The sequence below is a fragment of the Nyctereutes procyonoides genome, unplaced genomic scaffold (genome assembly GCF_905146905.1).
Source record: "Nyctereutes procyonoides isolate TBG_1078 unplaced genomic scaffold, NYPRO_anot_genome, whole genome shotgun sequence".
NCBI lineage: Eukaryota > Metazoa > Chordata > Mammalia > Carnivora > Canidae > Nyctereutes > Nyctereutes procyonoides.
In genome coordinates, this window is record NW_026575117.1 from 1,144,418 (window position 1) to 1,172,182 (window position 27,765).

General features: G+C 44.2%; 1 protein-coding gene across 2 annotated transcripts; it reads left to right on the plus strand.

Annotated features, from left to right (window-relative positions):
- The first annotated feature begins 5,130 nt into the window (after nt 1–5,130).
- LOC129515304 (interferon-activable protein 203-like) lies at nt 5,131–26,845 on the plus strand. 2 transcript variants are annotated; one of them, XM_055334149.1, is made up of 9 exons: nt 5,131–5,362; nt 10,043–10,325; nt 11,274–11,404; nt 12,375–12,542; nt 15,380–15,547; nt 16,469–16,636; nt 23,373–23,792; nt 25,173–25,358; nt 26,321–26,844. In XM_055334149.1, the coding sequence occupies exons 2-9, from the start codon at nt 10,061–10,063 to the stop codon at nt 26,387–26,389; spliced, it is 1,575 nt and encodes a 524-aa protein (XP_055190124.1). In that variant the 5' UTR covers nt 5,131–5,362; nt 10,043–10,060; the 3' UTR covers nt 26,390–26,844. The 2 variants fall into 2 exon arrangements, with proteins under 2 accessions (XP_055190124.1, XP_055190125.1); XM_055334150.1 differs by lacking the exon at nt 16,469–16,636 and having other exon boundaries at nt 26,321–26,845.
- The last annotated feature ends 920 nt before the right edge of the window (nt 26,846–27,765 follow it).

The following is a 27,765-nucleotide window of genomic DNA, read 5'->3' on the forward strand; positions in this document are numbered from 1 at the left end:
GTGTCTATTCTTTTGCTTTTAACCTGAATCTTTACCTTTAAAGTGAATTTCCTATACAAAATGTAGAGTTGGGTTCTCATTTAATTGATGTATTTAGACCATCAGCATTTAAGGTGATTACTGACAGGCTTAGCTTGATAACTACCATTGTTTTCTATTCCTTGCATTTGTTCTTTGTTTCTTTGCCCCTATTTTTTTTTCTACCTCCCTTGGTTTTAACTAATCCTTTTATATGACTTAGTTTTCCTTCCTTCCTTTCTTAGCATTTCAACTATACTCACAACATTTTCAGTCATTTTTTGGGAGTTTCCAGAATGGTTTTTAAACCATCTAGATCTGCCCTCGGACAACACTCGATTGCTTCCCATATAATGCTGTTAACTCACAGCAGGGCATCCACTAGCCCTCCATCCCACCTTTATAGCACCTGTGCCGGTCACTCACTATCTGTGCACTACAGGGCCAACTACGTTGTTGCTATGATCACTTGAAACAGGCAGTTATCTTTTAGATCAATTAAGAATCAGACAAGCAAAATATTTCACTTTTATTTATTCCTCTCCGAAGCTCTTTCATTCTTCATAGAGGTCTGAATTTCTGACCCCTACCATTTTTCTTCCCCTTGAAGAACTTAACATTTCATTTCTTATAGGGCAGGTCTGTGGACAACAAATTCCCTCAGGTTTCTTTTGGCAAGAAAGCCTTTATTTCTCCTTCACTTTTGAAGGATAATATTTGCGGATACAGAATTCTAGATTGATATGCTTTTTTTCTTCAACATGTTAAATATTTCACTTCACTCTCTTTATGCAACATTTCTGACAAGAAGGCCATGACATTCTTATCTTTGTTCCTCTGTAGAGAGGGTACTGTATTTTCCTTTGACTTCTTTCATGATTTTCTCTGTCTTTTGTCTTCTACCATTTGAAAATAACATGCCTAGTAGTGAATTTTTGGTATTTGCCATTTCTGACCTTGTCTGAACGTCCTGTATCTGTGGTTCTGTGTCTGCCATTAAGCTTAGAGACTGCTTTGCCATTATTCTTTCAAATATTTTTCCTGCTCCGGTGCCTTTTCCTTTACCTTTTAGATTTCCTATTATGCATATGCTGCATCTTATAATATTATGCCACAGATATTGGACATCCTAGTTTTTTTCTTTCTTTGTCTTTGCATTTTAGTGTAAGAAGTTTCAGCTGACCTATTTAAGCTTGGTTGTCCTTTCCTTGGTTGTGTCCACTTCACTGAATACTAATCTTCTCTGTCACAACATTTTTTATATCTTGAATTTCCTTTTGATTCTTTCTTAGAGTTTCCATCTTTCTGTTTATAGTACCCACCTGTACTTGCATGCGCTTTGCTTTTTCCATGGGCGATGGGCTAACTTGTGTCCCTCACCCCTCACATTCATATGTTGAAGCCCTAACAGGCAGTACCTTAGAATGTATTTGTAAATAGATCCCTTAAAGAGGTGATTAAGGTTACATGACATCATGGGTGGGTCCCTAACCCAGTTTCATGAGTGTTCTTTTATGTAGAGAACATGTGGACACACAAAGAGACGTTCAGAGTACAAGGACAGAGGAACAACCCTGTGAAGAGGATGGCCATGCACGTGTCAAGGAGAGAATCCCCTGAGGGAACCAGCCCTGCTGGTACCCTGATCTTGGACTCCAGCCTCCAGAACTGTGAAAAAATAAATTTCTGCTGTTTAACCCATGTGTGAGATTTTTTCATGGCATGCCTAGAAGTGAATACAAGCCCTTGCCATATTAACCATAGTTATTTTAGTTTCTCTGTCTGATAATTTCAACATCAATGTCACATCTGAGTCTGGCTCTGATGCTGGTTTTTTCTTCTCAGACTGTTTGTCCTTGTCTTTTGACATGCCCTGTAATGTTTTGTTGAAAGTAGGACATGTTTTATTAGGTAATAAGAACGAAGTAAACACACCTTTAGTGTTAGACTGTGCTTAATGTTTGCTCCAGCTGCACATGGCAGAGGCTTCAAGCACTCTAGTCTCCTTCCACCTCCACTCTGGCCTTCAGGCTTCCCTGCATAACCTTCCTCAGAGACAGTCTGTCTAGGGAAGCTGCTCATTGTGTCCAATATGGAGATGATGGAAATGACCACTTTCTGGAATGCAAGGTGACACTGCAGATCCTACAGATATTTAAAAAATAAGAAAAAGAATACTTGAACAACTTTAGGCCAGTAGATTTGGTTACTTAGATCCAATGGACAAAATTCCTGTGAAACACAGCTTACTGAAACTGCCTCATAAAGATACAGAACATTTAAATATCCCTATATCTATGCAAGGAAATTTATTTGTAATAAAAAATATTTTCACAATATAAATTCTGGGAATAAACACTTGATGAATTCTATCAAATGGCGGAGGAAGCATTACTAATCCTAAACACATGCTTTTAGAAATGCCAACATCACCATCATACCAAAAGTTCAAACAAAAAGAAAAATAAAGGTCAATGTCTCTCTAAAAATAAATGTTCAGTATTTTTAAATACTGAAAAAGGAATCTGGCAATATGTAATAAGTGATAGTTATCTGGGATCATGTGCTTCATCTCAGGGATACAAGACTGATTCCATGAGTAAACCTCAGTCACACTTCATATTCTTCATCATCATCATCATCATCATCATCATCATTCTCCTTGGAAGGGGAAGTCGACTTCCCTGAGAAACCATGCTATCTTGGTGACAGGTGGTCCCGTGAATTCGTAAATCAAGCAAGCTAAGGCTCCCACAGCAGCAGGTTTTATTCTCGCTCTTGAGGATAAGGATTTTGCCACTCTCCCTGGATTCCTTTGCTAGAGCTGCCCTGACAAAATACACAGACTGGCTTACACAACAGAAATCTATTTTCCTAGTGTTCTTGAGACTGGACGTCCAATATCAAAGTGTTGAGATGCTTGCCTTCTCCTGAGACCTCTGTTCCAGCTTGCCAGTGGCCACCCTTTCACTGTGCCCTTGCGTGGTCTTCATCTGGATGTGCGCATCCTGGTCTCTGGGTATGTTAAAATCTCTTTTTAGAAAAGCACCAGTCACACTGGATGAATGTCCCTCCCTTATGACATTATCTTAGCTTCTTTCCTCTTTGAGGTCGAGTCTCCAACCTTGTATAGTAACAGCAGGGGTTAGGGCTTCAACGTATGAATTTATGGGAACATCGTTCAGCCCTGAGATACAAACTTTCTGCTTCTTTCCCGGAAACACAAACTTTATCACTAAGTCTTTCTCCACGGGCCCGAATGTAGGTTTGAAAAGGCCTGATCGTGGTTTCCTGATGTGATTGCTGTTTTACTTACTCCTGCTTTTTTCCTTAGATTCTCTCTGCTATCTCCTAGATGATGGCTTAGGGTGCAAACTGACAAACTTTTCTTCTGCAAAGAGCCATAGAGTGAAACCTTAGGCTCTGTGGCTAGTCAGGTCTACAGTTGAACCATGAAGGCAGACAGAGATAATGCATAATTAAATGAGCATATCTGTATTCCAATAAAACTTTATTCACAAAAACAGACAGTGTATTGCTTTGACCCATAGGACATCAATCCAGTGGGGACTCTTCCTAAGGATTTTGACCATGTGAATTAATACTTCAGATAATAAAAAGTCGTGTAAATTTATCCATTTTTCTCTATATCAAGAGTTCTTATATGTTCTCTACTAGTGAGTTTTCTGCATGACAGCACAAATCACCAATTGGCTACTACCTGGAAGTCAGGAAAAATGCACTTTTTTTTAGCATTTCTTTGTTTCATCTATTAAAATTCCAACTGTACTGTATGAATGATGGAGCATCGTTCTGAACTGTCCTTATTGGTGACAGTACTCTGTGTGTTACATGCTGGAGCCCCAACCAAGGACATTATCCCACATGAACTGATTATAAGAAAAGGATCAGGAAAATATCCTGATATGGTCATTTTCCCCCATGTGTCCTCTACTTTCTAATCTCTGAGATGGGGCACTGTCTGACCTCCCGAATGTGTGTCCCCACCCATTACCTTAAGACCAGCTCTATACATTCATAAAAACTGCAACACACATCTTGAGGAGTGAACACCCACAGATGTTTGTGAACATGCCACCAGATTCCCCTCACTTTCCCACATCTTTCTCATGCTTTGGTGGAGTTTTCAGATGGTCCCAAATCTAGACTTAAGCTATTCAATTTGCAACTATAGTTTGAATTAAAATAACCAGCTTTCTTCTCTTTAGATGACCTCACATCACCCACCAACACCGGCTGTCCTTTGGGATCCCTTTCCAGCCATAGCTTCATCTTACTTGCAAATCAGCTGGTGGGTTATAACCCTCATGTCAGCTGACTGGTGCCATTTATTTGACATGTCAGGGTTCATGGTACTCTGGAATGCATCCACTGTCCTTCACAGAAAAAACACTGCAGAAGGAAAGGCTTATCAAGCCCCCATCGGTTTAGAGTTTCAGTGTTCTTCCAGAATTTGCAAAGGCTTATGCTGTCATGATATGTCCTTACTACCCACCTGTGTTTTTCCATAAATAATGCACTCATGAATAATGAGTGATCAGTGAGGTAAAATAGCCAAGTCATACTTGGGAGGGCGACTTCCTTGCTATATATCTAAGGAAAGATTCTCCTACTTGTAATGACCTCCCACTTCTATCAAACTCCAGGTGTGTCAGTTTTTAACTGGGTGAATGCTTCAGGCACTATTTAAACCAAGAGTGATTTCATAGCTGACCCACCCTCTTCTGAGGGGTACAGTCAAGTGCCAGTAGAGAAGAGGACTCTTCCAACATCTCCTCCTACCACTCTGAGAACAGGAAGTGAGGGATAAGCAGTCCAGTGACTCATCTTATTTCTCTAACATTTGAGCATCATTCAAGGGAATATAGGTTTCTAATGACCCACAGGTAAGTCCCCTGAAGTTCTAATGCTGAAACTCCTTCGGTCTACTGACATTTATAGTAAAAAAAATACTTAATTACATCTTTGCTATGATCTCTCATTCAATTAAGTACTTGAAGGAAGGAAATTGCTTATTTTCTCTGACTAAGGAAACTGAAAGCTAAGAACACTGAGAGGGAGGAGTCTCAAAATTGTTTTGCAACTTTTCTCCGGAGGACAGTGTGGTGTGGAGGAAGCAGCACTAGTCAAGTTTTGAGTGACTCTCATCAGTGCCATCTGTACTTGTTATCTTTCAAAATACTTCTTTTTCCTGTGCCCTTCAGGAGATTATAACATCCTGCTGTTCAGTCTCGGAGGACTTTGCTGAGTGTTCTTCCTCCATAAGCAGTGATTCCAGCATCTCTGACCTCAAGATCCGGACTTGGTGGAGAACTTCAGCAAGGTGAGGCCTGTGGGCTTTCTGTAGATAGCTGTGGGCACCTGCTGGCTGAACACAAAACAACTAGGGGGGGTTCGGTTATGAAGAATTGGGGGGCAGGAGCTGGTATCAACTCTAGTCAGAGACGAGAAAATATTAGTAGTTTGATTCTAAATCCTTTACTACTTAGGCAAACAACAGACATCCTTATTACAGCACATCTGACACCTGAACAAAGGGAGATGAATTCTGAGTACAGAAGATGTAAAAATTTACTCCCCAGGTGATTATGAGTGATAGTTCAAAAAAAGGGTTTGGTTTCCTTTCTCTAAATGGTGCACTGGAAATTCTTGGTGGCCATAGTGGAGTTCTGGGCAGAAGTCAAGTTAGGAGCATGAGGAAGGTATCAGAATATAATATTAAGTTAAAAAAAAACACACATCTGGATTTAAAGCTGCATTGTATGGTATTATCATGATTTTAGAAAACACGCATACATGCACACATACCCGCAGAGCAGAAAAACTTTCACTTCCCCAGGCAGAGCTACACAAAAATATGGCCTCTTCGCCTCTCTTCAGACAGTTTAATTTTTATATTATACTCTCGTCTACACTGCCAAAGCTGTTCCTTCAGTTCTTTTTAGTATTACTGTCTGCCTTCCTGAATATTGCTGATTTTTTTTTTTTCTAGTGGCAAAGTACAGGGGGGAGGCAGGAAGCCAACTACAAACAGACTTTCAGAATAATTGAGTGACTTTCTGTAGGGCCTGTTATAATAACACTTCATATGTGCTTGATTAGAGTGAAAGATTTTTAATGCTGATTTCAGAATTTTTTGTATGTTAAACCTTGTTAATTATGTTTATTAATAATGTTAGTCCTTTTCCAAAATCTCTACTCATTTTTTTTACCATGTTTATTTAGGAATTAAGAGACAAGCTGAAATCTCCTACCACAAAAATTGTGAGGTTTTTGCTCTATAGTTCTCTCAAATTTATATTTACAATAATATAATGTATATCATGTATGTAATTACGTACATACGTACACACATATATGTAAAATGTGTGTGGTTGTGTGAAGAGGACTACACTACACAATACTATGAATATGATTTTTATAATATGTAAATCACGTTATAAAATATGACACATAATATTTATATCAGTATAAAGAACTATAGAGTAACTATAATAGATATTTGCCATTAGCAGGTAAATACATAATCACAACTGTTTTGTTTCCCGAGAAGGTCAAAGGTCAGCCTCTGTCATTGTGTTGAATTCTGGTGATGCTTTTTATCTTCAGGTCTGTTTACAGCGATGCTAGTATAGATAAACCGGTTTTCTTTTAGTTACTCTTTGTATGGTAAAATATTTTTCTTTTATTTTCCCACCTTTAAATGATTTCTGTTAACAATATATTGGCAGATTTCAAGCTTTTTTGCAAAAAAGATTGTAAGCTTTTTTCCCATAAATGCAATTTGACCAAACTTGTCACTTATCTGGTTAGGCCATTTATGTATGTGCTGATGATCAGCATATATGATTTTGCTTGTTATCCTCAATTTCACTTATGACACTTCTATATGCTCCTTTCTTGTACTTCTGTTTTTGCTTGCTCCTTTATCGTTCCCTTGAAGACACTTTTTTTGGTCCTTCAGTGAACTGCCGTATTTTCCTCCCTCCCTCCACCATGTTGATGTGCTCCCTGTCTCTCTTGTCTTCACTCAGCGCTGTATTTACGTGGAAGACATAGGCACAGTGGACCAAGTTAGGTTCCTACTCTTATTTACCTTTGGGCTTGTGGTGTTTCTTGGCTTCATATTGAATATTTCCTCCAATAGATGCTTCCATATAGGGCTTTGTCTTACAAACTATCAATGCTTTGAATATCAGACAGTAGTTTCTGAGGCCCTCACATTCATTTTTATTTTTTTTATTTTTATTTATTTATGATAGTCACACTCTCTCATAGAGAGAGAGAGAGAGAGAGAGAGAGGCAGAGACACAGGCAGAGGGAGAAGCAGGCTCCATGCACTGGGAGCCCGACGTGGGATTCGATCCCGGGTCTCCAGGATCGTGCCCTGGGCCAAAGGCAGGCGCCAAACCGCTGCGCCACCCAGGGATCCCCAGGCCCTCACATTCAAATATCATTTGGGCTAGCTTTAAATTCTATGCTCAGAATTATTTGGCCCTGAAGATGGTTAGACAGGACCTCTTCTGATATCCCTGGGGCTACATGTTTTGAAATTCAGAATTGGGGCCTTTTAAAAAGGCTATTAAATACACATATTTTAAAGACCATAATAATATTGCACACAATAGTGGGATCCGGATCATTACTCTAAAATCAAACACACTAATATTTTAGTAATAAAGCATATGAATGTTCACATGTAAGTGGAATGAAGAAAGATTATGGATCGCCTCCTGTCACTTTATGCTGGTTTTATTTTGCAAATAAATTATGCTGTCACACACACACACAAAACACAAAAATTTCATTTTAAAAATTATTTGATTTTGAAATATGGCATTTGGATGAATATTATATGAAAATCACCCTATTTTCCTGTGATGGGCAGCTTTACTGTTAAACATCAGTTTCAATCTGATCCTTGAATTCTTGCAGGTGATCTACTCTTTATTTCTGGAAGCTTTCAGAGTTTTTACTTTGTTTTTAATAATCTTCAATTCCTCTATATCTTGAGGATTTACCCTTCACTCTATGGGCCTCATCAATCTGGGAATGCTCACATTCTCTCAAGAGGAAATCTGTGTTGCATTGTTGTTTTTTTTTTACTAAATATTTCTTTTATTAAACCGTTACTAAAGCCTATCAGAAACAAATTTTAAAATATATTACCAAAAAATCTTTAAAAAAAATTAAAAAAAAAATTTTTTTTTTAAATTTCCCCTTCCCTTCTCCTTGTTCATTTCCCAGAGTTACGAATCTCTCCTGTTCTGTCTCCCTCTCTGATATTTCCCACTCAATTTCTCTCCTTTCCCCTATAATCCCTTTCACTATTTCTTATATTCCCCATATGAATGAGACCATATAATGATTGTCCTTCTCCGACTGGCTTACTTCACTCAGCATAATACCCTCCAGTTCCATCCACGTCAAAGCAAATGGTGGGTGTTCATCCTTTCTGATGGCTGAGGAATATTCCATTGTATACATAGACCACATCTTCTTATCCATTCATCTGTCAAAGGACAGCCCTGGGAATTTGAACATGCCAATTATACAAAAGGTTCACAAACACATGGTCCCTAAGTGAAAAGAACTGATGAATTTAAACAGAAAATTAGAATCTCTCCCATGTACTGAGTGCCATCGAGGAAGTACATAAGGTGATAAAGAGGTCCAGGGGAGTGACACCCAGTCCAAAATGGGAATTCTGGAGGCTTTCAGAAGACAAGAACCTCAGTGGAGTTGTGAAGGCTATAAGGAGGTAGGCAGAGGAAGGAAAGTGACTGGCACTTTAGGCAGCAGGGAGTGAATTAGCGAAGGCATGAAACATTGAAAGGCAAGACGTGGTGTATATTTCTGGAGCATAAGACATACGAATGCAAAAGTTACTTACGGATGAAAAAAGATGCAAAGTATCCAAGACTTTCCAACCTAGGCTAAAGAGCAAGAGATTTTTCAAATACAAATGGAGAGGGATCCCTGGGTGGCGCAGCGGTTTGGCGCCTGCTTTGGCCCAGGGCGCGATCCTGGGGACCCGGGATCGAGTCCCATGTCGGGCTCCTGGTGCATGGAGCCTGCTTCTCCCTCTGCCTGTGTCTCTGCCTCTCTCTCTCTCTGTGACTATCATAAAATTAAAATAAAAAAAAATTCAAATACAAATGGAGAACTATTGTGAGGTGTCAAGTGGGATAAAATTGTGGCTGCATAGAGGGGTATCTGGCTCTCCAAAAACAACTGATAAGAGGAATTCAGCCGAGAAGGGTAAAATCAAGCAACTATTGAAATGATTCCAGCCAATAAATGCTGGGCTCTTGCTCCAGCAAGAAAGTAGAACTCCAGCAAAAGGACTACTAAATAGTCCCGGCCAACCAGAGCTGTGATTCTGCAGGAGAGAGCAGATAGACGTCCCACGGGAGGTCGAGGGGCCAGAGGCCTCGAGAACATGGCCTGAGCCCCAGGAAGAGAGGATGCATGATGGGCTGACTCGGGAAGAGCCAGCTATGCGGGGCCGAGGACCCGGCGTGGTGGGAGGACAGTCATGGGGGGTGAGAGGCTGCAGCCCACTCTGCATGCGGCCCCTTCAGCCAGAGTGAGTGGCTCAGTCAGGAGCCAGCGGGTGGGCATCCAGGGAGAGACGCAGCCCCAATGCGGGATGGGGGTGGGAGCGGGTACTCCGATGCCCTGTAGCCCACACGCCACGCAGGGGGACAACTGCCTCCTTCCACACCTCCTGCCGCCACACCCACTGCAACCCAACTCAACTGTCATTATTAAAAGGAGAGAATTTCGTAGAAGTCCCAAATATAGCTCAACCCATATATATGAGTCCCAATATAGTTCTCAACCCATTTTCCACAGTGACACACCTGGAAATTCAGTTCTTCTTTGTCACACATACTCAAGGATGACAGCTTGACATGGGCCACTCACTGACGTAGACACAACCAGGCTTTTGCATCGTGTGGATGAAAGTCTAACGCCCTGCGGTATTTTTCTCTCCCAGGTTCAGCCACACCTGGAGATGGAGAGTGAGTACAAGAAGATTATTCTGCTGAAAGGACTGGAGCCCAGCAACGACTACCAGTTTAGCATAATCAAGTCCCTACTGGCCCGCGATTTGGGACTGACTGCAAACATGCAAAAAGAATATAACAAGGTCAAGATTGCCGACCTGATGGAAAAGAAGTTCCCAGGGGTTGCCTGCGTGAACAAGCTAATAGACCTGTTCAAGGAAATGCAAGAATGTGAAGACATTGTTATAAATCTTCGAAATGGAAAGAGAAAAGGTAATGGACAGGAGCCTTCACTGTTGGGTGTGCCCCCCCTGCGTCCAGCAGAGCCCTGGTGTCGGCAGAGCTGGGAGAGGTGTTTTCCAGTTTCTGACCTGGTGGCCGAGATGAGGTAGCCCTTCAGATGCCATGAGTTGACAGCCAAGACAATTCCTTTCCTACAAAGAGGCCCACTGTATTATACAGGGTGTTTTTGAGGAGGTACAGGTAAAGAAAAAAGCAGAAAGGGTTGACAAGAAAGATATGGAGGCTTCTACATATTAGAAAGGTTGGAGAGGGATAAAATAAAATTAGAAAAATTCATGAGATTTAAGAATACTTCTATCAGTTCATGCCGTGTTCTATTACAATATTTAATCCATCGCTACTATATTCTCTAGCAACAAACATGAGACAGGACTTAGCGAGTAACCTACCTCCTGGGGATGTGAAGAATTTGCCTCTTCCAAAAATCACTGGACACTAAAAACATGGTGTAAAAAGTCAAGTCCAATGTCACCAGTTTGTCTCATCACCAATGAGATCACATTTCTTTTCTCTGGTTTCTATAATTCAAACAGACCTTGCATAGGAACTAACCCACGATCAGCATCGTGAAAACTGCAGTTTCTTAAAAAGAACATAGAGGCTAAGTGGGTTGGAAAAGGATTTGATGGAGGTACCTGGGAGTGCAGAGGATGGAGAGGCGTGCTTGTGCCCATGGGGAAGCAAGGAAGCCAATTGGCAGTGCGGGTCAGCACCTGTAGCCGGGGCGGGTGGGCTGATGCAGGAGGGGAGGACACCAGCACTCCCAGACCCACAAGCAGAGCTGAGAGGACATAGCACTGCAAGTCCTACAGCTGCCCTAGACCAGCTCCCTTGGAATTATCATGCTGTGTTGTTTTTTTTGTTTTTTTTTTTTTTTTTTTTTTTTTTTTTTTTTTTTTTTTTTTTTTACTGCTTCAGTTATGAGGCAAAGCAGAGGAAAAGAAACAATACCTATGAAGAAAATAAAGCCGGGTGCATCTAGCACTGAGGAATCCACATCTACCGCAGACGGGGCTTCAGGATCAGTCCATGATACACCTGAGTCCAAGGTAGGATGGCAAAGTCCTGCCCAGGAAGCTTCTCCTATGGCTCTTCCACCTATTACCTTTTTTTTTTTAAATTTATTTTATTCATGATAGACAGAGAGAGAGAGAGAGAGAGGCAGGCTCCATGCCGGGAGCCTGAGCGGGACTCAATCCCGGAACTCCAGGATTGTGCCCTGGGCCAAAGGCAGGCACTAAACCGCTGAGCCACCCAGGGATCCCCTATTACCTTCCTATGAACACTGAGCTCTTTATTCATTTATCAACCTGCAAATAGAAGAAGAATCAAGAAAAAGGACTTCCAGGGGCAGAATGAAAATGAGATGCAAAGGGACACCTGGGTGGCTCAGTGGTTGAGTGTCTACTCAGGGCGTGATCCCGGAATCCTGGGATAGAGTCCCACATCGGGGCGGGGGGAAGCCTGCTTCTCCCTCTGCCTGTGTCTCTGCCTCTCTCTGTGTCTTTTATGAATAAACAGATAAAATCTTAAAAAAAAAGACAAGAAAATGAGGTTTAGAGTCAGCATCTTGTAGCTCCTGATCACCCATTAGGTCTCAGAATCATGTGCACCTGACCTTGCATGTATGACTCCCTGCGAAGGAGATGTGGAGTCGTTACCCCTCGTTAGCTGTGGACAAAATTGGAAGTCGCACGAGGAGAACCGCTCGCCAAAACCCACTCTGAGACACAAAATTCAAACCTAGATTTTCTAAGTCCCAATACAGCATCCTCGCCACCTGGGGAGAGGAAGGTCCCAGCTCTTGTGTGAACCAATCATTTGTGTGGGCTGCCGGCCTTCCCATCATCTGTTGAGAGGATAGACTCCCCGTAGCTCCAGCATTTCAGGAGCACAGAAATTTTAGTACAATTAGACTCGAGTAATAGGAAGTCGATATGTTCAGTAGTAATGATGTGTTTAATCTAATATTGAAAACGATTAACCAGAAGTGTGTGTGTGGGGGGGGGTTAACTTCAGAAACAGAAAAGCAAAACCACACCAAAAGGTGGAAAGAAGAATGTGCAGCCAACCCAGCAACAGAGTCAGCTTCCAGAACCTTCTGCAACAAGTACCCAGTCAGCTGGGAGCTCCCTTCAGGGTCCTCAGCAGCCTCCAGCAACCCCATGCAGCAGTGGCTCCACCAAGGTATGGTCCGCCCCCCCCACCGGAACCTCTCTGCCACATGCCACAGGCGTCACCCTGATGCGAGAGGGCTCCTCAGCCATTCCGTACTCCGTATGAGTTCTCTATATAACAAAAGCGACCCACTAGTTCATCAAAGGGAAACACTGAGACTTCTGTGTTTTACAAACCCTTTGATATGAGCAAGGTAAGCGTTTTGACCTAATTCCAGATCTCATATCGTGGATTATTTCTCAAGTTCTGTCTTGTCTTGCTTGCTCTTGTCAGCCCCCATGATTCACAATCCCTCCACAGCCCTGACTCACATCTCTCCCGGGATTTCCTGATAAGAGGGAGCCTATTTGCCTTTAGGCCAGGCCCATGAGTGTGACCTTACCCAGTCATCGGAACCTCAGTCCCCGTCTCTCTGCCGCGACAATGACCTAGGTGCCCATCTCAAGACAACTCTGCTTCTGCCTTGCAGACTGGCTTGGAAGGGATACTTTCTAAGTCCCCCCCGGCCTTTACAGGTGACAGGGTCATTTCTACTCGCAGAAGAATCCTGCTGGTGCCCTGAAACCTCCTTGGAGCACAACCACCCCAGGGAGGCTCATCTGCTCCCTCAGCCACTCACTTCTCCTCTAGGGTCCGTCCACCTGCACGGGGAGCCTACAAAAGGGTGTCTGACCATTAGATCTGTGGCTCGTTCGGTGGGCAGGAAAGCTTGGCTCTGATCCGTCACTGGGTCCCCTGAAGATTTTCTCCAGGGTGTGGCTTCAAACCAGACACAGACCAGTATCACCTTGACGCCTGCTGCTCTGTCTCTCCAGAAGCAAAGAGCTCAGAACAGCCTGTTCTGGGGCCTCTGGGAGGCTCAGGGGGTTAAGCATCGGCCTGCAGCTCAGGGCATGGTGTCAAGGTCCTGGAATCAAATCCCACAAGGGGCTGCCTGCTGAGCAGGGAGTCTGCTTCTCCCTCTCCCTCTGCCCTTCCTTCTGCTCATGCTCTCTCTCTCTCTCTCTCTCCTTCTCATATAAATAAATGAAATCCTTAAAAAAAAGAAGAAGAAGAAGAAGAAGAAGAAGAAGAAGAAGAAGAAGAAGAAGAAGAAGAAGAAAAGAACATCCTGCTTCGTGAACAGGGCAGGGAGACAGGGAAATAATCTCCTGGGAAAATAATCAATTATTATTATTATTTTTCAATTATTATTTTTAAATAGTATCCAATCAAAAGGATGTTTTCAGCATCTAAATTCTGCTACTCAGAGAGAAGCTTCCAGTTTAACTGATTTTGAGAGAAGCTCCGAAGCTCTGAAGCTCCTGCCAGTGGGATTAAGTCACCACCCACGGCAGAAGTGGACAGAGAAGCTTCTTTTAGTAAAGCATCCCCATGCCACCGAGAGGGTCACACGAAGCGTCCGCAGATCAGAGCAGAAATACAACCCCCTCCACCCCGTGTGGACCATGACACCCTAATGACAGTGTTGACACTTCTGTGTGTGGACCGTTTAGTGAGCTGGACTCTTAAAACTGCTGTGCTTTGTGTGTGTGACCTCATTTCTTCTTCTTAAGACAGTTCATTATTTATCACGTGAGATGCTATTATTGCCCGTCCCATTTTAGGGATGAGAAAAGTGAGGTTTGGAGAGCTTAACAGTTCTGCAAAGGTCACCCAGACGGTGGGAGTCAGAGGTCCACAGGTGGGCGCTTACTGGGCACGTTCTGGTCCATGGTAGGGGTGTGATGTTACAGTATTATTTTTTCGACTTTATTTTTTTAAGATGGACAGGGTCACGTTCAGGCTTTGTTTGCACAGCATCAGCTCTGAATGCCTTCTTATTATTTTTAAAGATTTTGTTTATTTATTTGAGAGAGACAGAGGGAGGAAGCACAAGTAGGGGGAGCAGCAGAGAGAGAGTGAGAAGGATAAGCAGGCGCCCAACCACTGAGCCACCCGGGCGCCCCTGAGCTCCTCATAATGAGGAATGGGGTGTGTGGGGTGGTCTGTGAGCGCTCTCATCAGGAAGCTGCATGCCTGGTGCTTCCAGAAGCTCCTTCATCTACAGCGTTATCAACAATTGACCTTTGTGAATTAGGCAAACCGATCCCGAGAGGGATAGATCAGAGGGAGATGTGTTGGGTGTGCACTGGGACGAATGGGCTTTCATTAGGAAAAGTAAAAGCAGTCAAGCTAAATGATTTTACAGACACTTCCTACCGTTGCTTAAGCAATTATGAAAATCCAGGGACTGGGGGCGTCCTGGGGAAATCCCTGATGAGGCTGCGTGTTGTCGAGATCTCCGAGGATGTGGTTGCCGGGTCATAATCTGGAATCACGAATCAGAGGGACGCCCTCTCATATGATGAAGCACGCGGAGAGGTGAAGCTGGGGTTTTCCGCACCCGAGGAACAGGTGATAGAAGCCCATTATGGGCTTATTCATCATGTGCAAGTAGGTAAAGACCTGGTTAAATAAACATCCTCAAGTGTATCCAAAGTTCTTCTGAGACCTGCTTCTCCCAGAGCCTGGAAGGAGTTTCTATGAATCGATAAATCCCGCGTTCTCTCGAGGAGGTTGACGCAGGCCAGTCTGCAGCGGGCGTGAAAGAGATTTCCCCAACAGGACGAGGAAATCTGAATTCTCTAAGATGTTAAACATTGCAGAGGGACTTTGGTTATCCTGGTTGGTGTCTGAGCTGGGGAGACGTGGGAGGTGTCTAAATATGTGCCCTTTCTTCCAGAGTGAAGATCCCGGTGACGGGAGGGGTGGGGGGAGGCAGGGAGACACAGAAAGAGAGAGAGATGTTCAGGTTCATCTCACATTGGAAACCAATAAATAACCAGGAGGAAAATGTCTTTCAGAAAAAGAATATGAAAACCACAAAAAAAGATGAATCTGGGAGGATGCAGCCACCGCAGGAACAGAGTCAGCTTCCAGAACCTTCTGCAACCAGTACCCAGTCACCTGGGAACTCCCTCCAGGCTCCTCAGCAGCCTCCAGCAACCCCATGCAGCAGTGGCTCCACCAAGGTACGGTCTTCCTCCTCCCCATACCTGAACCTCTCCACCACATGCCGCAGGCGTCACCCTGACCTGGAGCGGCTCCTCAGAAGGCCCATGTACAGGTGTCTGACCATCAGGTCTGTGGCTCGTTCGGTGGGCAGGAAAGCTTGGCTCTGACCTGTCACTGTGTCCCCCGAGGATTTTCTCCAGGGTGCGGCTTCAAACCAGACACAGACCAGGATTACCCTTGACACCTGCTGCTCTGTCTCTCCGGAAGCAAAGAGCTCAGAACAGCCTGTTCTGGGGCCCCTGGGAGGCTCAGGGGGTTAAGCATCGGCCTGTAGCTCAGGGCATGGTCTCAGGGTCCTGGGATCAAATCCCACAAGGGGCTGCCTGCTGAGCAGGGAGTCTGCTTCTCCCTCTCCCTCTGCCCTTCCTTCTGCTCATGCTCTCTCTCTCTCTCCTTCTCATATAAATAAATTAAATCTTCAAAAAAAAAAAAAGGAAAGAAAAGAACATCCTTCTTCATGAGCAGGACAGGGAGACGAGGGAAATAATCTCCCGGGAAAATAATCAGTGATTACGGTTAAATAGTATCCCCGAAGCTCTTGGGGGAACCTGCTTCTCTTAGAGCCTGGGATTGATTTTCTATGATCAATAAACCCCAATATTCGCCTGAGGAACTTACGCGGTCCAGTGCGTAGCAGTGGTGAACAGAATTCACAACCCATCAAATTCGAATCACCTGAGTTGTTAGAATTTGCAGAGTGATGATTGTGATCCCGGTAGGGTGTGAGGTGGGGAGGTGTTGGTGGTCGCTGCCTACGGGGATTACTGCAGTGTGCACATCGGGGTGTGTGCGTGTGCGAGAGAGACAGGATGGAGAGAGAGGCTGCGGTCCACGCGACGTGGAAAACCACTAACCAGGAAACTAAATCATTGCTTCAGAACGGCAGAGGCGCCGATGAGCTGAAGGACGCTTTCAAGAGGATGAACATATCCTTGGAGCCCGCGCAGCCGCCCAGGCCGCCCCAGAGCAGCGGGTGCACAGCCCAGCCCTGCGTCCCCAGCTCACACCCGCCCGCGGCAGCTCCCGCCAGCCTCGCCTCGGTCAAGGTAGCGCACACCTCTCCCACCCGCCGCCCTCCGCGGAAATTACAGGGTTCATCAGAATCCTGAAAAAGCTTGTAATCCTGCCAGCGACCGTCTCTAACTCTTCTCTGATTAAGTCACTCACTCACCAAGCAGGCATCTAGAGAGCCTCCTGGAGTCTCAGTCATTTTCTTTTCTTTCTTTTTTTTTTTTTAAACAGTTTTTTTTTAATTTTTTTTTATTTATTTATGATAGTCACACAGAGAGAGAGAGAGAGAGGCAGAGACATAGGCAGAGGGAGAAGCAGGCTCCATGCACCGGGAGCCTGATGTGGGATTCGATCCCGGGTCTCCAGGATCGCGCCCTGGGCCAGAGGCAGGCGCCAAACCACTGCGCCACCCAGGGATCCCCTCAGTCGTTTTCTATTAGGGGGTGTGCATGCCGGAGGTGACCTCTGACCTCCAGGGGACGATTACCTTGCCTTGTCCACGATTAGAGCATGTGGGGACGTAGCCGGATGGGAAGTGATGGGTGACAAGCGGGGTCAGCTCCTACGGCCCATTTCGGTTCCACTCCATTCTGCTTATTTACCTCGGTGTATTGTCCGCACCTGTACTCCAAGCAGTATCTCGGGTATTGTCAGCTCCTGTGCTCCAAGCCACATCAGGTGTATTGTCAGCTCCTGTGCTCAGAGCCACATCAGGTGTACTGTCAGCTCCTGTGCTCCAAGCCACATCAGGTGTACTGTCAGCTCCTGTGCTCCGAGCCACATCAGGTGTGTACAGTCAGCACCTGTGCTCCGAGCCACATCAGGTGTACTGTCAGCTCCTGTGCTCAGAGCCACATCAGGTGTACAGCTCCTGTGCTCCGAGCCACATCAGGTGTACTGTCAGCTCCTGTGCTCCAAGCCACATCAGGAGTACTGTCAGCACCTGTGCTCAGAGCCACATCAGGTGTACAGCTCCTGTGCTCCGAGCCACATCAGGTGTACTGTCAGCTCCTGTGCTCCAAGCCACATCAGGAGTACTGTCAGCACCTGTGCTCCAAGCCACATCAGGTGTATTGTCAGCACCTGTGCTCCGAGCCACATCAGGTGTACTGTCAGCTCCTGTGCTCAGAGCCACATCAGGTGTACTGTCAGCACCTGTGCTCCGAGCCACATCAGGTGTACTGTCAGCTCCTGTGCTCCGAGCCACATCAGGTGTACTGTCTGCACCTGTGCTCCGAGCCACATCAGGTGTACTGTCAGCTCCTGTGCTCAGAGCCACATCAGGTGTACTGTCAGCACCTGTGCTCCGAGCCACATCAGGTGTACTGTCAGCTCCTGTGCTCCGAGCCACATCAGGTGTACTGTCTGCACCTGTGCTCCGAGCCACATCAGGTGTACTGTCAGCTCCTGTGCTCAGAGCCACATCAGGTGTACTGTCTGCACCTGTGCTCCGAGCCACATCAGGTGTACTGTCAGCTCCTGTGCTCCGAGCCACATCAGGTGTACTGTCTGCACCTGTGCTCCGAGCCACATCAGGTGTACTGTCAGCTCCTGTGCTCCAAGCCACATTCTGCGTATTGTCAGCACCTTGCTCCGAGCCACATCAGGTGTTTTGTCAGTATCTGCTCCTAAGCAGATGAGGTATTTTAATACTTCCTTTGATAAGAAGACTTCTCATCTTATTTAGGCTGAAGTGTTTTCTACTATGTCGTGCCAGACTGAATGTATTCCTTGGTGATCCTCACTGACATTGCCTTTCAGAGTAGGTCAGATCTTCCCTTTGTTCACTTTCACGGTTCCCTTTATTTTCCTCTGTATCACCTTTTATCACAAGTGTAAAAAAAAAAATCAATGTCTTTCTTCCTCCTTAGACAATAAGCTTAGGTTATGGGTATTGTTTTCCATGGGAAGCCAGACAGCGGTGGGAAAGTGAGTGGACACCTGTGTGCACCGACTGCCCTCCCACCCAGCCCTTGCTTCTGCCCTGCGTGACCCCTGTGGTTACCCACTACGAAGCCTACATCTGAGGAGAATGGACAGGGAAGAATTGTAAGACAGCCTAAAGGCTAGGAGGGATCAACATTTAAATCATTATTCTCACTCAAACCCCAAACTACCCACTGTGACCAGCCGGGGCCGGTATTCCTACATACAGTTTTTCTCAATGAATTTTGTGTTTATTGTCGTTAGTGTGAGGACTCTATTTTCTCCCCTCGAGTCTCTCGTGGTTATTTGGTGTATGGGACTAGCTGCCCATACCTGTGTCTATCTTGAGACTAGTGGCCATAGCTGTGACCTTATCTGGTCATTGGAACCTCAGCCCCCGTCTCTCTGCCATGACAAGGACCTAGATGCCCATCTCAAGCCAACTCTACTTCTGCCTTGCAGACTGGCTTGGCAGGGATACTTTCTAAGTCCCCCTCGGCCTATACAGGTGACAGGGTCATTGCTAATCCCATGAGAATCCTTCTGCTGCCCTGCATACTTCTTGAAGCACAACCACCCCAGGGAGGCTCATCTGCTCCCTCAGCCACTCATTTCTCCTCCAGGGTCCATCCACCTGCACGGGGAGCCTACAAAAAAGTGTCTGACCAAACAGTCAGTGGTTCATTAGGTGAGCGGGAAAGCCTTGCACTGATGCATCATGGGGTCTCCCAACAATTTTCTCTAGGGCGTGTGTTCTGTTTGCATTTTTGGGATTCAAATCCAGAAACATCACTATCACCTTTGATTTCTGCTGTTATGTGTCCATGGAGCAAGCAGCACAGAAGGGCACGATTCATAGACAAGGTAGGAAGTGAAGGATATACTCAAGAGAAAATGACCTGCTTATGCTTTCAAAACTGATCCAGACCAAGACTATATTTTCATCATCCTTGTCCTCTTCTTGTGATGCCCATTTATGAAAACTGAGTTTTAAAAGGTAATAGCTCAAGATCGCCCTGTCAATGAGATTGCTAAGTATATGTGGATGACCTGAATGGAGAGACTTCTTTTATAAGGTGAGTCGATAACAGAGCTTCCAACAGGGTCATCATAAAGCCTGAAATACTGCTTATCGGAGCAGAGTACAAACTTTTGAAAAAACATAGGAAAACAATGATGAAGACATTTCTGTGCACTGGGCATTTACTTAGCGCTTAGTTCAAATCCAGGCTTTGAAATCTAAGGTTTGAACATTTAGTTGTCATATGTTGAATCTAGACTTGAAATGCAGATGTTAAAATGTCTTCAATTCATTTTTTTACATTTAGGAAGACAGCGTTAGGTTTGGGGTTGTTTCTGTAAGCCAGGTGCCCAAGGTGGCCAGAGACTGTTGTCACCAAGAAGCTGCCCTACAGAAGCAGCTCTGTCACATTCCTATCAACATCTGATACTTTAAAAATTAAATTACTGAATGCCAGAAGTGGTGGAAACTGTGACTAATTAACTAATGGGATGACTATTTAATAGCTGTCATTAAACGATGAAAGGCAGTAAAGGCCCATGATTACAGCAAAATTCCCCAATCTTACTGAGGAAACGTTCAGCCAGTAGTCATGGTGGGTGGACTATTCAATACGGTGAATAGAGCTCAGAATGCTGAAAGTTTCAAATTGCCTGCCTCGCTGTAAAGATAGCAGAACCCATGGCTGAGGAATCATGCATTGAGAGAACCTCTCCGTCAGGGTCAGGGTTAGAGCTCCCGATGCTTGGAGGGCTGGATCTCCTAAGTGCTGAAGATTGGGTGCTAGAAACTGATGAACAGGATGAGACAGGCTGAGTTCATCAGTGCCCATAAGTGTGGCCAACCTCGCGTGAGACATGCTATCCTTACTGCAGAAAGATAGCTCCAAGGGTTAGTTAGGCCTCATCGAGGGATTTGGACCAGTTCTGCAGGAAAAGTAGAGCCACCGTATTCTATCTCAGACCAATGAAATTTCAGTCACCTGAGCTTTTCAGGTTTGCAGAGTGAGGTAATTGATCCCAGCTGAGATGAGAGGAAGGTAAGGGTAGGATGTTTGTGTATTCACTCCTATTCCCCTTGCAATAGGATCTAATTGGTAGAGTTAAGGTCCCGTTTTACAAAGTAAGAATGAAATGAAAGTGTATTGTATTTCATCTAATTTCAAAAACGACTACACACACACACACACAAAACACAAACACACAGGGATCCCTGGGTGGCGCAGCGGTTTAGCGCCTGCCTTTGGCCCAGGGCGCAATCCTGGAGACCCGGGATCGAATCCCACGTCGGGCTCCCGGTGCATGGAGCCTGCTTCTCCCTCTCCCTGTGTCTCTGCCTCTCTCTCTCTCTCTGTGACTATCATAAATAAATAAAAATTACAAAAAAAATTTAAAACACAAACACACAAAACCTATTTTTCTACAGGGAAGGGTTGACATAACCACCAAAATTGATTACACCGTAAGGATGTAGCCATCCCAGGAACAGAGTCAGTCCCTAATACCTTCAGCAACCAGCACAGGCACAAATGCAAGCCCTCCCTGCATTCCTGCCAACACCCCCATCCAGCAGTTCCTTAATCAAGGTACGAGGTTCCTGTTTCCAGTATTTCCCTTCCCTGTGAGGTCATGGCAAGGACCAACAGAACCCTGGAAGGGCAACCCCCAACTACATACAATTATTTCTTTATTTAAATTACTTGCTTATTTACAAAGTGTGTATTTTAAAAGCCTACCTGAATTCAAATTCCAACTCTTATTATGTCCCCCTCTGCATTAAAATCACCTATGAGCCAGTGGACAGCTGATCATCCTTATTCCACATGGAATATAATTGGTCATTTGTTTGTTTGATTTTATTTTTGTGTTTCCCTCAATATACAGCAACAGAGATCACTTGTGGTGGAAGAGGGCATGGAAATACAGAGCCTACCAAAGCACTACCACCAGTTCTTCCTCTCTCGTTTTTTATTACCTAAATAATATTACCTTAGAAAATTTAGGAAATGGAGACACACAGACAAAAATAAGTAAATTTTTTGCTATCTGATCTCTTTTACATCAAACATCACATTTTGAAAGAGTCTTTCGGATTTTTACCCTTTATTATGTATGCACAAAGAATATCATTTTGTCACATGACATATATTTTTCTATAATCCAGTTTGAGGTTTTTATTTTCACTTCATATGCTTTAAAGTGCTATTTAAGTCAACCAATGTAGAATTAAATTCCTGTTTTAATGTATAAGAAAAATACTCAGTTATTCCATAAATTAGAAAAATAATTCTGTATATTTTGGCTTTAGATTATTTCCAGTATTCCTCAAGCCTGGAATGAGCATAAGAAAAATATGCCCATCAAATATGCTTCTATGAGCCTCAGAGTAGATCCATAATAATTTTCTAGGTGAGATCACAAGAAGCATTGCTAGCCTGTGAGACAGCCAGCTGTGGCCTCATACTCAGCCCTGGCACTCCCAGAGCCCACCTTTGCCCTCACCTTCATACTTTCTTTTGCAGATCAATACTTTCTTCCAATTCCAAATACTCTCCTGAAACTCCAACGTGGTTCAGGCCCCTGGGGAGACGAGATGTCAGACCCCTGATTCTTGGCGAGTTCTCCGCTGGCATGCTTTCCCTAAGGGTCCTACCATTATTCCAACAGAGAAGTGTGGAAGAGGAGGAAATTATTCTCCTTCTTTACCCTTCTAAATACCTGGCTGAGACCCCTGTAATAAGAGACATATTAACAAAAGAAAAACAAGCAGAAGTCTGTTATAACATGTCTACCTCATGTACACCTGGGAGAAACCAGGGAAAACTTAGTAGCTCCCTGCGGTGGCCTGAACCACCATTTGAAATACCATCTTCAGCCGAAGACAAGAGAAAGGGAGGTGTGGAGGCCACTTATGAAGATTACCAGGAAAAACAGAATAAACAACGGTGTTTCTTATGCAGATTTCAGGCAGGCCATCCTTCATCATGAGATTCTGTTGTGATTTAGGGTCCCCTTCTCTTCCCGGTAGAGAGAGAGAGAGACACTGTTACAAATGCATGTTCCTTACACAAGTGCAATTTCTGTTCTCTTTGTAGAGTGTTTCCTATATTTGCTGTTTTTTCAAAATAATAAGCTCAAAATAATTTTATACTAAGGGAGCATACCTTCAGATGGCTCATTCTGCTACTCTTCAAGAGCCCTGAGCCAGGACCTTTCGGAATTAGGGAAGTTCATGAGATTCTCCGGTGCTTATTTAATCTCTTTTTAGCACAGCACTTCTTGAAAAGAGCTCGCAGTTTCCGTCTTTCAATAGTGACATCTACTGGGATTGGTTCCAGATGAAAGCAGTGGTTACTGATTAGAGCCGTTCCCACTGTCAGTGCTGTTAGGGGGATTTATTTTCTTCCCTGTTTATAACTTACTTTGCTCACTAAAATGAATTGATTGGTAAATTAAGATGATATATTCATCCTCATTTCCACTGGGAATTCCTTCATGACAACATGGCTGTTGCCCACTTCCTCGCTCAACAGGACTCTCCTAGGTTTAGAAATACTTTTTATCTTGGGTTGATCACTTAAAGAAAACATATTCTTCCCAAACTCTTAAAACAATGGAGAAATAGAATTATGTCAAACTCTCCTCTATGTCTTTCACGGGCTACATTACACCAGGCCAGCCATTTCTACCTAGCTCACTTTTTTCCCAAATCCATCCCATCAGGTATTTCTGGAGGCTCAACATTGAACCCAAAAGCTCACACTAGAAAGTGACGGTTTATTCTCTTTCTTAACATGCTTCTTTTTGGTGTGTACTTCCAAGTAGAAACCAAGATTGAAGGCTATACCTAGAGAAGCTGCCAGAGAAGAGGGTTTCCAGAAGGGCCCCAAGAAAGTGATGGTGCTGAAAGCAACAGAGCCGTTTGTATATGATACCGTGGAGCCGGGGAAAAAGATGTTCCATGCCACTGTAGCTACTGAGAGCCAATTCTTCCAAGTGAAGGTTTTCCAGGTCAACCTGAAGGAAAAGTTCGTCTCAAAGAACATCATCACCATATCAGATTATGTTGGTCGCAATGGGTTTCTGGAGGTGTACAATGCCTCTTCTGTGTCTGATGTCAGCGCTGACCAAAAGATGGAGGTCTCAAGCGGACTGATCCAAAAGGCAAATGCAACTCCAAAAATCAGTGATCTTTACTTGCAAAAGCCAGGAACGTTTGTGAATGGGATATATGAGGTGCACAAGGTAAGCCCACACCATTGTGTTGTACTATTTCTTCTGCAACCCCAGAATGTGAAGTCTGAACTTGCCAAGTAAAGTTTGGTTCACTTCTGAAACACAGGAACTCGAGGTACCAGTGACCAGGGTAGTTGGGTAGAAGCGTCCCACCTCAGGGTACGGGACAGGAGAGCTCTTCATATTCTGCTTCCCGAGGTAATGCCATGCAAGTTCTGCAGAAAGAGTTTCTCAGAATCCTTGGCATTTTTCAGATTTAATCATCTATTCACAGGCACCCTGGTCCAGAGCAGTGCAGACTTTCTATTTGTGTCCGTATCTTCATGATTTTGTTTGAGCTCTGTCCCATCCATTTCGGTGACAGCTTAACTGTAAATAAAAAACTGTCCTCCCAAACTTGGATGCTAGCGGTGACGACCAGAGGAAGAAATCAATAGACCCTGCCCTAAAACGCAGCTGTTTCCAACAGTTAGCTAAGATTCTGATCCTCTGAATCCCAAAGTGCTCCTCTCTTCACACTCATTCCTTGAAATATTGTCGGGCATCGACATTAGCATTATCTAACAGGAAATATAAATATTGAAAAGACTAGAGAAATCAGGTTGTTTCCTACACAATGTATGGGGTGTCTGGGTTGGTTTGTTAAGTCTCCAAATCTTGATTTTGGCTCAAGTCATGATCCCAGGGTTGTGAGATTGAGCCCCACATTGGGCTCCATGCTGGGTGGGAAGCCTGCTTAAGATTCTCTCTCCTCCATCTGTTGCCCCACACATATTCTCTCTCCCTCTCTCAAAACAAAACAAAAGTTAAAAATACTCAATTTATTAATATGGGCAATGAAATGTAGAATTTTGGTGAATTCTTAGAACTGGTGTAGATATTTCTGTCCCAGCACATCATGGAAGTACTAGGCTGAGCCAACCCTACTTTCCATGACGAGTTTTGTTCCATACTCCATTTAACATGTCTTCTAGGGTGGCTCTTTCCTTCGACCCCTGTTGTTTCCTGTGCCCCCTGTGTAAGTGGCTATGCACACAGGTGCATATGCAGAATTGGTGAGTAGAGTGAGTGAGAGGATACCTAGAGCAATGTGACTGGATAATCTAGATTAAGGATTCAGGCAGACTGAGAGTGAATAGAGAATAGAAAAAAAAACGGAAAATTATAGACTGAAATGATTCTCTACTTAATGAGAATTAATGACAATCGCCAGACCCATAAGGAGAATTCCCTGAACAAATACTTTAACCTATTTGCTGCCCCTCATTCTGGACCTCTAGATCATGTTAACCTGTCAGAGACAACAGTTTACACTCACACCCTGTGTTTCTAATTGATGTGGAAACCTGATCCAGTTCTCAGGAGAATGGTTTTGACTTTCTTTTGCAGAAAAACGTGTTAAATGAACAAATCATTTCGTATGAGATACAAGATAATACAGGGAAGATGGAGGTCTGGGTGTTTGGACGACTGACCAAAGTCGACTGTGAGGAAGGCGATAAACTCAGACTTACCTGCTTTGAACTAAGTGACAATGTGAAGAAGCTGAGATCTGTAATTCACAGTTTCATGAAGGTGGGAACTTCTGGGGAATATCATTCTTCCAACAAAGAAGACTTTAAGAAAACTAGACTGACTGTCCTTTCCTGTCATTCTTTCCTTTTTCAGAGAAGGGGATGTGTAATCTTATTGAGGCCTTCAAAGTATATAATGTCTAGCTAAATATTATAGAGTTGATTGAATGTATCAGAGTAGGGAGATTATTTAGTAAATTTGAGCTTCATTAAGGCAGGCTTGTTTCAAATCCTGGCTCTGTGATTTTCTAACTGGTGGTGAACTTAAACACCAGGAACCTCAGGTTCTTCATCTATAATAGGCAGGGAATGTCAACTATCCCAGAGGCTGTTAAACAGAGTTCATGCCAGACCTAAAGGATCCACGGTGCCACTGAATATCTCAAAACACAAAGGGACCAGTTTTTATTTTAGTGTTATATACAGACTGGTCTACACAGCGGAAGGGGCTGGTCGTACAGGACGAAGTCCATGCTCTTTGTCACACACATCCATGCAGGATTGTGGGAAGACTATCAAAGGCTAGAATGACACAGATCAATACAAAGGTTGACACATCCAGACGCACGGCAGTGCCCACACTCTGAAGTCTCTCCACTTCTAGGGCCCTCAAACCTTCCAGCCTTTCCCTCGCAGGCTCAGACCCCCCTCCCACGTGTTTTCCCAGTGAGAACCTTCCCCTCAGCTCTTGCCATTGAGTACATCTGCTCCTTCTCCCGCCCTGTCCACAGGTACTCCTGCTGTATGCGAGTGATTACCTCATTTCAGGGTCTCAACCAAGGTGGGAAGGGGGGTGACTCAAAGGATGGGAATTCATTGAAGTGGATGGATGAGAGTGACAGCCTTACAGGAAGGAAGAGCAAAGGGGATGCAGCCAGTGGCGGGGAGATAGAGTCAGTGCAGAGAGAAAGGTAGAATCAGCTGCGTCTCAACTGTCCTGTCTTTATTTCTCTCTTCTTCAAGGTCATCAAGTCCAGGAAGAACAAGAAACAACCACTCAATCCTGATTCACATATGGAAACCTCACCATGATGTCCTTCTAAGAACCTGGATGCCATCAACAATGATCTCTATGGAGATAAAATCTAAGTACAGAGGAAAAAAATATATATATATGTATGAGAGAAATTCAGCGATAGATATACCATCTATCAATTCTAAGGAATAGAGTGGTCATGGGTAGCTTTTATTTTCTTTTTTATACTTTCCTGTGCTATCCTAATACCATATTTTGCATGTATCATTTTCATAATTTGGAAAAAAATTAATAAACATTTTTTCCTAAAAGAGTGCTATAACAGGAGTCTAATTCATTGGTGTGTTGCTTAAAAGCGAACCATTTGTGGGCTGCAGATCAGGGTCGGGTACACAGGCTCCAAAGCAATATGTGCACTTAGACTTTGGGGGTGATCCTGACAAGGTGAGCCTGGCGTCAAGAATAGGCATGTTGAACAGACTGTGCCCCGCTCCGAGAAACCCAGCTGAGGGCACAGGTCAACACGGAAATCCTCTGTGCTTCTGTTGCCAAGGCCTGTGTGCAAGAGAAGGATTGCTTTTGCTCAAAACAACGGGTATGTATTCAGAATTGGTGTCCCTGAGGGGGCGTCACGGCCAGTGGGCTGCCGAACGAGGCGCCTTTTGGGGATTTGCAGGAAGACGCTTCTGTGTTGCACGTGATTGCAGCTCTTGTGCCGTGGAGTCACTGGCTCCATTCCTTTACTCAAGCAGCGATAGCTCAGTAGCTGTGCAACCCGATTTGCTGGTTCTCGTGCTGCACGAAGGTGGAAAGCAGTTTCATCACCTGCAATGAAAAAAGTGAAGTTTGGAGAGATTGAGGGAAGTTGTTAAGATCGTAACATCACTCTGCTGGTTCGGGAACGGATTTCATGCTGAGATGATGAAAAGATGTCACTGACCGCCTAATCTTCCTCCAACTCAAACTTGATTTATGGACCCTCAGGATTAAGATGCCTTCACACAGAATGATGTTTGTATTCTGAGCTACATGCTCATAGTCGTCGTGTTCTGACTCTTATTACTTCATATTCTTGTCACTTTATACGAACTTTCTGTAATTGACTGTTCTATAGTATGTAGATAATGGTGACTAAGAGTTAAAGAATGAGCTTCCAGTGACCTGCCCAGTCCCCGTCTTGACTTTCCTTACCGTCATGCCAATTCCCTCTTGAAAGTTGTTACTTCCAGGATCCCTGGGTGGCGCAGCGGTTTGGCGCCTGCCTTTGGCCCAGGGCGCGATCCTGGAGACCTGGGATCGAATCCCACATCGGGCTTCCGGTACATGGAGCCTGCTTCTCCCTCTGCCTGTGTCTCTGCCTCTCTCTCTCTCTCTGTGACTATCATAAATAAATAAAAATTTAAAAAAAAAAAAAGAAACTTGTTACTTCCAA